The 11,209-nt window shown below is 48.5% G+C and overlaps 1 protein-coding gene across 1 annotated transcript in view; it reads left to right on the forward strand.

Moving 5' to 3' along the window:
* ITGA9 (integrin subunit alpha 9) overlaps positions 1 to 9,452 on the forward strand; it is a 319,285-nt gene extending 309,833 nt beyond the window's left edge. The window contains exon 28 of the mRNA XM_045089112.1: positions 4,959 to 9,452. Coding sequence (XP_044945047.1) covers positions 4,959 to 5,057 — 99 coding nt within the window. The 3' untranslated portion in view covers positions 5,058 to 9,452. The remainder of the gene's footprint in view (positions 1 to 4,958) is intronic.
* Positions 9,453 to 11,209: the final 1,757 nt, after the last annotated feature.

Genomic DNA, 11,209 nt, shown 5'->3' on the forward strand with positions numbered 1-11,209 from the left:
GCGAGTTAGTCCAAAGAAGGAGCTTGTCCGAGGTCCTTGGAACGGCTGCCCAGGAGACCACCCAAGGGCCAGAAAGGCGGGGGTGGGGATTGAACAGGAGGCCAGATGCCATGGAGTTGGGTAGCTAGTCCCTCACTCACCCCAAAAGGGTCGGGGAAGGAAGAGGCTGGTGCAGACCCCAGAGGGGTCTTCCTAGGCCTCAGGCCTCCCGCAATGCCTCCCTAGTGAGGTTTCTTCAGAGGAGATCTGCTCTTCCCCTAATTGTTTTCTGGGAGGTTTTCGATACAAGTTTACATCAGAAAGTTGTGCGAGTCTGTCAGGAGGACTCAGGGAGCAGCTCTGTGGGGCCGCAGGCTCCTATCAGGACCCAGCAAAGACAAAAAGCAAGAAAGCACACTGCTACCCCTGTTTGCTGCTGAGCAAAGCTTGGCTTGAGTCTCTCCTCTAGGGCTTCCATGAATATTTCCTCCATTACAGATAGAACAGTTGTAAACAGAGCCTTTTGCCCTTCAAGTGGCAAGGCAAGCCCTGGAAGGTTTCAGAAAAAGTGCAGGACAACATGGACTCCGTTGGATTGAAACTGAGTGCGTGGCTGCCGATAGTCCAGTTTATTAAACTCCTCACGGATCATTCCCAGTGAGCTCGGCTGGCAGCAAAAACAGGTTTGCCTGGCACGTCTCAAAGGTTTTCCTGGAAGTAACTGTGAGGACTAATGGGAGTGAGAGTGTGTGTCAGAGAGAGGAGGACCTGCCGCATGGGTCTTTGAGGTCTCAGTTTATCTTTATTTTCAGAATTGTATGACTCTCTTTGTTTTTACGATATCTGTACTTCAATATAAAAATGGAAAATTCAGTTTACCCCAAATTTCCAAAAACTCTTTGAAAACAGCTGCAGTCCCGAGTTTACTTTGGGGACCAATATAAAAAACTGTCACTGGGTTTCAGCTGAGGTTTCAGACTGCCTTCAGGCTCTGGGACACAGCCAGAAAATGACCTTCCCCGTGGCGCAGGAAGGAGGTAGTCGAGCGTGAGCGGTAATCAGGACCCTGGGCTCCCTCTGCCACATCTGTCCTGAGTACTGGGTAGGCCTGGTGGGACACAGTTCTGATGGCCATTGCTCAGGAAACTCAGAGCCTGGGCTGTGGGTCCTATATCAAACACCAGAACTCGGCTCTAAACAAAAGCACAAAGGTGATATTCTTTTTTATAGAAATGGAGTTAGCTTGATCACACAAGAGAGTGTATTCTTTTGACAGAACCCCCACTAGCCTATATGGCATCTTTGTGCAGACTACTAAGCTGCACCCCTTCGTCCAGAAACTTTACTTCCCTGTGTCAGAAAATTCGGAAAACCGACTGTGAATTTTGTTTCATTGAGGGGGGAGGAGACGGGGGCGGCGGGGAGGGGGGGGTGGAGGACACAACACTCTATTGCCATCTGGTGGAAGATAGTTGTAATGCATTTACATGTCCAGGATATCTGTGATGTGAGGGGCACCATCCCCGTTACAAGCAGTGCACAGCCTGCACTACTGTACCTAGCAATCACTAACCATGAGGGGGGACTGTGTTTTAAGAAATGGCCTTTGAGCTTCATAGACAGGGCAAACATCAGTGGCTCCAACCTTCCATCGAAGAGACTACCCACAGGTTAGGTGGGACAAAGTGTTCTGAGAAGCTGCGGTGCTGGAGCAGGGCACAGAGTTTGCAAGGCTGTTTCTGGGAGCAGCGTTCCAGTCATTCCAGAGGTGTGTGGGGGGGGGTTCTTAGGACTAACGCTAACACTACTTGATAGAAAAGAGCTTGCTTCTAGATGCCTGCAGGAGACAATGGTGCCATTCACAGCATTGGTAACAAGTGTCACCCTTAAAAACGTGAGCACATGCAAGCTACATGAGACAGGGAATCCAGGTACTCTAAGTCTTTGCTAGATGGTTTGCACACTCTATTTCAAATCCTGATGCTGGCATAGTCATGAGAAAATAAATCGACTTTTGTGCCGCTTGGAGATGAACAAGAAAAGTCTGTTCAGCAGGACAAGGCACAGTGATGCTCCTTAGACCCAGAACCGTATCGGCTGTCCCTCTGCCTCTCTTCCTGTGGGTGTTGATTCACTCAGTAAATCAGACCAAAAAACACAGAGTACTGTATCAGCTACCTCATGCTGCATAACAAACCACCCCCAAAGTTTAATGGCTTAAAAGTGACAAACATCCACGTAGCACACAGGTCTGTGGGTGGGGCTGAGCTGAACAGGGGGGCTGTCTTGTCTCAGCTAGACGTGTCACGTGTGCACCTGCAGGTGGCTGGGTGGTTGGCTGGTCTAGGCGGGCCTCAGCTGGGTGCACTCTCCCTGAGATTGGACTCAGTCACATGGAGGCCAGGTAGGGTCCTGAGGGAACAAGCAGAAGCATGGCAGGCCTCTTGAGGCCTAAGAGTGGAACAGAATTGTCAGAACAAGTCCCAGTGCAGATTTAAGGTGGGGAGTCGGCCCCTGCCTGGGGCTGGGAACTGCCATAGAGTCCTGTGGTAAAGGGCCTGGATGAGGGGAATGCAGGATGGTGGGCATTTTTTTTTTTAAGATTTTATTTATTTATTTGACAGAGATCACAAATAGGCAGAGAGAGAGAGAGAGAGAGAGAGAAGCAGGCTTCCCGCGGAGCAGAGAGCCCGATGCGGGGCTCGATCCCAGGACCCTGAGATCATGACCCGAGCCGAAGGCAGCAGCCCAAACCACTGAGCCACCCAGGCGCCCCGATGGTGGGCATTTTTGCCATTTATCATTCCTGCCAGGTTCAGAGGATATGCTCAGCTCCAGTGACAAAACAGGCGAAATCTTACCTTTTGGGAGTCTTAAGACTTAAGACGAGTGGGAAAGATAAGGTGGGAACAGCTGAAATCCAGCTTAATTAGCACCACAGTAGAGACGAGTTACTTCTCTGGAACTGAGAGTACATAACGTGGGACCCGTGAAGCAGGCCGCCCTCCGTGGGCAGAGTTCTGTGCTCCAGAATCTCATTCCCAGTTACAGCCAGCCTCAGCCTCATGATTATGTGCTCTTTAGCACAGAAGGTGCCTGTGACACATTTGCTCCATCAACCACATCTTTATCGTAACAGTATTCCAAGCAGTAATGCCTTAGACCTTTCTAGTAAGGCAAAGGTTGCCCTTCTGACCTTCTGTTGGTGTCCTCTGCCTTTTTCCAGAATATTTAGCCCAAGCCCCTGTTCCACATTCTTTGCAGAGGGGAGAAGGTGGTAGAGATTTAAGGAGAGAGAAAGGGGGGTTGGAATTGGAGGGCAGGCTCAGAAGATTGGGTTTTGATGAGTGCCGAGAAGAAACCACCAGGGCTGCAGAAAACTGCCCATGAGGAGGGATGCTCAGAACACAAGGCCCTCGCCAGTTGTTTAAAGAAAGCCTCCTCCAGGTCACTCAGACCGCACCTACCCCTTCCCTGACTCCACTCAAAGCAAACCCTCGGGGTTCTCCTGGCGACGTGGGTAGAAATGCTTCCTGGCAGCCGTCTTGACAGTTCTCATCTTCAGTGAGGCCAGTCAGCCCCTTCTTGGGGCGGGTGGGGGGAGAGTTGTGACCATCAGGACTGTGGGTGCTCAGCTCGGACTGAAGGAGTTGGGGCAGATGTGTGCCTGAGAGCTGGGCTTGCGTGATGACTCCCCGGCTCAGGGCTTACATTTGCTCTTGGCAGCACGCTGCAGACATTTCTGGGGTGAGCATCTTCCCAGCGTGCCACAGACTGGCCAACAGCAGACGTAACATGTATGGCTGTTGGAGTCCCTCCATTCAAGGGGGCTGACACAGGGGTTTGAGGGTGGGTAATTGATTCGCAAGGTGACCCCAGGAAACACTGATCAGAGCAGGAAAGTGAGATAGGGAAGAGAAGGAAGCCAATAAAGATGCTGTAAGACCAGTTCCCCTGCCAGTATGTTCCACGGGGAAACTAGTCATGTACCTGAGGGCTGTCGTACCCAAGAAGAGAGGGGGCGGGAGTAACCCACAGCCAGTCATGTTTGAGGGCAGAGGCAGGAACGGATGTCTGACCTCAGAAACAGTGGCCAGTAGACAAAGGATGAGACATGCCATGTCCCCCTGAGCATGGGAGAAGATCAGCTCTGGGCTGCGAAAACGGCTTACCGCCAGCAGTCAGTGATGACCGGGTGAGAGGAGCTAGAAACTCTTCCTCCAGGATGTGAAAAACTGTAAGATGTCAGAGGGGAAGGCGTTTCCAGAACTAAGCTATAGCAAACTGCCATCCTGGATCCGGTGAGGTGCCAAATCTCGGGGAGTCCACACTTCTGGCTGGGTGCAGGCAAGGCATGTCTCATAGGTCTGCCAGAAAGGGACAGACCTACAGACCGACAGACCTACAGACCTAGAGGGACAGCGAGGTAGACTGCAGACACTTTTACCAGCCTATTCTGGGAGAGCAGTATTTATCAATTACCCAACGACTAATGTCTCCCAGGATAGTAATGGGTTTATCAAAAGCCAAATGAGCTCAGGAAATGTTAAGTCCCTGAATGTCTTAGATCCTTTAACTAAGGGTTTTATTAGACCCTGACTCTTCTCCTGTGCATTCCATAACTCTCAAAGGAAGAAAGAACGCAGCATTTCCTAATCTTATTTGACCACAAAACCTGTTTGGCTCCCAAATAAATGTCTTTGAGTCATGGTCAGTAACCAGGGTTCCCTGGCATACTATTTGGGAAACATGCCACAAGAAGCACTTTGCAAGGAACAGTCAGTCATAAGATAGCCTGCATGAAGTCCAGGCATTTGGAAGGTAGTACCACAAAATGCTTTTCCTAAAGCGGTCTCATCCCAGGGGTTTTCCGAGCCCGCCCAGATCTATGAGTATATCATCCCTCCTCCTCACCCAGGAGACCACCACTACTGATTCTCCAGCATTCTAACCTATCTTCTCCCCTCTCTGCCTTTCAGATGGGCTTCTTTCGCCGAAGGTACAAAGAAATCATTGAAGCTGAAAAAAACCGGAAAGAGAACGAAGATGGTTGGGACTGGGTCCAGAAAAACCAGTGACCTGCCACGCCAGCCACGGGACCCAGTCAATTCACCCATCGTCCTTGATCTTTGTATCTTCCATATTTGGAAGAAAGAATCTTCTCCAGATTTTTCGGAGGCCCCACTGATGCTGTTCTCTTCCTCACGTTACCAAGCCCAGGAGCCAACCTGGGGCAGCCTCTCCGGCCAGGTCACGGGACTGGAGCCACCACCCGTTTCCTTTCAGAAATGAACTCCGAACTTGGGAAAAACAAGCACCAGAGCTGAGCGATATTTATGGATGCAACGTGCATGGTCAACCCTCAGGGGAAAACTGTTACCTAAACGTATTTTTATAAATACAAGCCTTTTATACTGATTATGTCTTTATATTTGTATCGATGTTTTATTATTTCTATTAAATAGTTCTATAATTCACTCAAGCACTGATATCTGGTCTGAAAGCTTGGAAGGACACGTGCGTTCATACAAATTTTGAAGGATAAAAACCTGATCGTACTTTGGAACTTGCTGTTACCAGAGACGTGCAGATAAAATAATCTGAAGAAACCTCGTGGGATGAGTCCACCAAGCTGCTGAGCTGCGTGTGAGCTGTAGGGTCGCCGAGACCCTTGAGACGATTCACCTCTTCATGGCCAGGAGTCAAGTTCAAAGTAATGTGTTAAAGAACTATAAGTGGTTTTTCATATGTACCTTTCATTGGGAGATTTCCAGCAGGCATTTGGATAGAAAAACCTGACCCTGGCCTAGGTCTGCTCTCCATCACCTACACAGCAGACATCACACCCTCCTTCCACTTGGATTGATAGCTGAGAGCTTGGAGCAAGGCCATTTGGTCATCTGGTAAACCTCAGAAGGTTTACCAGGATGTCTCATCCTGGATATTATGCATCAGGGTCCACATACCACAAGGACTACATCGGAGCCCACCGAGCCCAAACTTGTGACTGAATGCTGTGATGCGTGGCCTTTTCATCGAGTTCGGAGGTCTCCACGTCCCCTGCCATTCCTGCTGTCCCAGCTCATGGTGACTGCAGATCCCTTCCCAGAGATGACCATTCAACCTGTCCTTTGTACCGTTCCCAAATAGCAGACTCTGATACAAGGGTTTGTATGCAAGTAACTGATTAAGGGAGTGTCCCATGCCCAGGAGACAGCAGTAGGGGTGTGAGGGAAGCAGGACAGGAGAGGAGAGGAAACCAGGTGAGGGTGCCATTTCAGAGGACATCCCGCGGAAGGCAGCTTCAGCCTGATCCCATGAGGAACGGTCCCAAACTGAGGCAAGGAAGCTGAGCTTTCAAATTCTTGCACCCACGGGAGGTTTCAAAGTCCCGCTCTTGGTTCCTGCTGGCAGACTGGCTCTGATAGCCCAAAGGTGGTCCTCTAAAGGAGAGCTGGAAATGCACCCCAGCCCCCACCCTCGGGGGGACTTCCAGAAACAATGTGAAAGAAAGGATGCACAGGGATCTGAGCATAGCACTGACATGAGCCTTGCCCCCAAGTGTGTGAATGCTGAGTTGTGGCCTTCAGTTCCAGTCTCCCCATTTCACAATGTGTATTATCAGACGCATTGCCGCCCGGTTCAGAGTGCAAGGTGATTTTCTTAAAGGGCGATGGCATGACAGGTGTAGTGTGTTCAGCACTGCGCCTGGTCCATCGTGAACATTCAGTGACTGGGGCAGCTCTGGCTGCCGTCCCCACAAACCATCTGCCAAGAGAAAAAATGTGTGGCTAAGAGCAGGGTCTGACAGAGTCCTCCCTGGCTTATTACAGCCCATGGAGGCCCCCAGTACCTAACAAACAGCATCAAATGGGAATGAAACCAGAAAGATGAAGGATCTTTCTCACAGGGCTGCGTTTGCTGGAAACTAACATATTGGGGTGTGAGACCATTGGTGCAAAGACACAGAACTCCACTCCAGAGAGGAGACAGATTTTCTGTGCCCGTATTCAGCTTATATTTGCAAAGACGTCTCATGCTGGGGCAGAATCAGGAGGATGCTGGACAGCTGTGAACCTGGCATGGAACATGAGTCTCTTTTCTTGCCTCATTACGCAGCTGACTCTGATGCAGGAAGATGGTGTATGTATTACGTGTCCCCTTGTGGTGAATAGGGAAGAGATGGCCACGCCAGAGGGTCCATGGCATGAATGAGGCAGGTCTTAGAATGAAGTTAGGGATGTTGCTCCTAACGGAGGGATGGAGGCACAGAGGTAACTGCTGGGCAGATGCAGGCAAAGAAACCAGGTCTCAGAGTTGACCTGAGACTTTTCTCCAAAGTAGTAAGGCAGCTTTGAGTGGGTCTTAGTCACTCATTTCGAGGATTCTTACGGGGCCCCTGCAGTGCATCAGAAGTGATGCACCTGCTGCAAGTTCCCCCGAGAACACTGCAGGCACATTTTGCCTGGAGAGCCTGGCCCCCCTACAAGAGGAGTGTGGAGTGTGGATTCCTTTAGGAGACCCCACGTGTAGCTTTCCTGTGATGGATTCTCGTTCACCATGTCATGCTGTCCTTTCATAAACCCCCTGAAGATTCTCCGGTGGCAAGCCTGAATCAGCGTGATCAGCAGCTTTGGACAAACGCATCTATAGCCACTAACCAGCTTCCCACAAGGGAGGGCAGGTGCGCTGGGGGTGGCCTAGAGGGTGACTCACTCTGCTCCCGTGGGCAGTCTCGGAGCCAGGATCTCTTTGCCTCTGGTCCATTCCAAATAGTAGACCCACATGAGTAGTCATATACTCAGGAGATCATGAAGACTTCATAAGGCAGTTAAAAAAAAAAAATGGCCTTGGCATCACCAGAAGCAAATTTTGGCAACAACTCCAGGAATCTGTCTGGGGAAGGCTGGTGCCTCTGTGTGTTAGATGGGGCCGAGCAACAGGTGAGTCAACAGGGAACGCTTTAACACGGTGATAAAGAAGCCAAGCACACTGTGAGCCTGCTCTCAGCTGGGCATCTTACCAACTCCACACAGCTCAGAAGCTCTCAGTAGGCTCTCCGGGGAAGCAGACAGGGTGAATGGCATCTGTGCGTTACTCCTCCAGAATATTCTTTTAAAAGTCTGAAGCACGTTCCAGTTTCTAACCTTCCCACTCGAACGGGTCCACTGTGGAATCCTATCAGATACTCTCTCTCACAGCTGCTGCCGCTTTTAGTTGTGGATTCAGTATGGTTTTTGCTGTCAGAAATACGGAGACGGTTTTTAAATATGAAAAAGGACCTTGGTCAAAATTGAGGAAAATCTTGCCCTCTGTTCAAAAATGATTCGCTTCTGCTTCATTAATATGGGACTCACGAGTTGGGAACATCCGCACCGTGAGTGCTAGACCTGTCACCAAGAAGAGGCCATGAAGTTAGGAACAAGGAGGTGCTAGAAGAAGGGAGTGGGTCCACTGCCTTTATGGGGACTGGCAGGCACACATCAGGAATCTGCTCTTTCAGTCAGCTCTTCAGGAAAATTCCATCACCAGGAGGATTCCAAGTCTGGTACATGTTGTAGAAAATGCAATAGTCCTCCTTCACCGAGTCATGCATAGCCTACCAAAGGGATTAAAAGCAAACAGAAAACTGCAGGCAGGAACATCCGGGACCTGTTTTCAAGGGGGAAGTATAAAAGATCCCCCATGATATGTGTGCTGTATGCCACTGGTTAAAACCGTAGCAGGGTCATTTTTTAAAGGTTATTCGACTATTATTTTTGAAAAAGGCATGATGGCCAGGGGAATGCAGTTACACATAAGTCATGTCGGAAATGTGCATCTGGTGAAACCTGCTAGCCCTGAACTCAAACTTGTGGAATTTAGAGGCGCTGCAAAAGGACGGTCATGCAGGGGAAAGGCCCTGTAGAAGACAGAAGGCAGGCAGTGAGTGTCATTTCAGAAATGTTCCAATGGACAGGGGTCTCCAGGACGTTTTGTTCTGCTATATAGAGGGGTGGTATACAGAGTGGAGAATATTTTCTGAAACAAAGAATGGCTGAAGGGAGGATACAGAGCCAGTAGGGCCAATATGAACCTTCTAGAATGTCTTCTGATTTTCAGCACATTAGGGGAATAATGGACAAATTTCCCATGTGGTGCAATGCTTTATAGCACAATGATCTAGATTTCAGACTTTGTTAAGGTTTTGTTTTTTATTTTTAATTCTAATGTGCACGGTGTGATGGGCAGAGTGAGTTTAAAAGCTTTAAGAGTGATTAATTGCATGGCAGATACCCACGCTAACTTCACTTCCAGAACCTGACTGATGCATCCATGTACATTTCCATTAAGGAATTTTGGTGGGAGGGGAGCTCCTCCTTACAAAGTCACATGTATTCAAGTCTATGCAGTCACTTCTAATTCACTTGCACTGTTTGGGAAATGCAGGTTTACAAAAATACACGTTTGGAATAAAAAATGGCTGCAAATGATTCAGGAGTTTGATCTGTGATTTCTTTGCTAATGCAGAACTTGAACCTTTCTAGAATGTTGAAGGCGGGCTTTGAATGCGGTACTTCATGAGCATTGAAGAGCACCTGCTGGTCTATCTAGTCGTGCACAAGCAAACCCTCAATGTGGCTGAACTCTCCTCCATCCTTGGCCGCCATCCCTCAGCCACCACCTTCACCCACCTGCCCGGGGCCACACCCTGGGACCTTGACCTTAAGATAAAAGTGCACAAATTTAATGGAGTGGATTCCTCATTGTTAGTAGACTGCTTCCACATGTTCCCACCAGTCACCAAGCATTTTCCCAGGAACTTTTTGGTAGCATCCTTACACGTTTACAAACATCGTGTTCTCTTAGATTAGTGATCTCCCTCTGTCTAGTTATGTCCCTGTTCTTACCGCAAGTGTTGTTCACTTGTGTGTTTTTCTCTTTTTCCCTTAGAGGAGACCAATAAAGATCTACCTCTTTTACCAGTCTTTTTCAAGAATAAGCCTTTGGCTGTCCCAATCAGATCTACTGGGTTTTGTTTTCTATTTCATTAGTTACTGCCTTTATGCTTGTTAAAATTGACCTTGCTGCCCTGTAGTTAAAATTCATGCACAAATACACCACACAGAAGGGGGTGTGAAAGATACACACCAACGGGTTAAACATGGTTGCCCTTAGGTAGATGGGAGTGTCAACGTTTTAGCTTGCTTTGTTGTTGTTGTTTACTTAACTGAATTTTAGTTTTCTACAATAAGCACGCATTTCTTTTGTCACAATGAAGCATATGCAAATTATTTTTTCAGTAAAATTACATCTGGGAAAGTGTGAGTTGCTAAGCCAAAAGAGATCCCAAATTGCAAGTCTAGAAAGGGAAGAGATCTGTTTGCAACAAAGAGCACTGATGAGCCTGACTCCAAGGGCAGTGGTCCAGTGAGTAATTTCAAGCCTTTTAATTCCGGATGCTTTCCGGCTTCACAGGACCTGCCACCATCACTAATACTAATTAAGTACATTTCTCTAAGGTTGCCCAACCTGTTTCCTTGAGCCAGGAGAAGGTCTGGACAACCTCAAAAGAATCAAAAGATACAAAATGAAGAGGTAGAAAAATCACCAATTAGTAATGCCAGCTCCCTTCAATTGAGAGGTTCTTTTCAGTCCACCGGATTGCCTCTGATTTTTAGTCTGCCTGTTCGGCAGGTTACTGTGCTTAGTAATAGAATTAATGTAAGTGCTTACTTAGAGCTCTGCCTACGTTATCAGGCCAATTGGCAGCTATCCATCAGCAAAGCCGCCTGACCCCTGAGATCACGTCTATTCATTCTATGCACACATCCAACTGAAGTGGGTACGAGAGGGTTTCGCCCCCTCTGGGCTGAATCCTGAAACCGTGCCATCTAGGCTTGCTGGCCAGACTTCTGCTGTGCCTCCAAGTTTAGTCCAGATCATTTTATACTTTATTGAATATGTTCTTCTATAATTGAAAAAGATCCTAAAGGGGTGCCTGGGTGGCTCAGTCATTAAGTGTCTGCCTTCGGCTCAGGTCATGGTCCCAGGGTTCTGGGATCAAGTCCCACATCGGGCTCCCTGCTCACCGTGAAGGCTGCTTCTCCCTCTCCCACTCCCCCTGCTTGTGTTCCTTCTCTCACTATCTCTATGTGTCAAATAATTAAACTCTAAAAAAAAAAAAAAGAAAGAGATCCTTAAAATTAAAACAAATCACAGCAACGGTATAACTAGTACCCTCTGAAAC

The sequence above is a fragment of the Mustela putorius genome, unplaced genomic scaffold, assembly GCF_011764305.1.
Source record: "Mustela putorius furo isolate JIRA1106 unplaced genomic scaffold, ASM1176430v1.1 tig00003834_pilon_pilon_pilon, whole genome shotgun sequence".
Taxonomy (NCBI): Eukaryota; Metazoa; Chordata; class Mammalia; order Carnivora; family Mustelidae; genus Mustela; species Mustela putorius.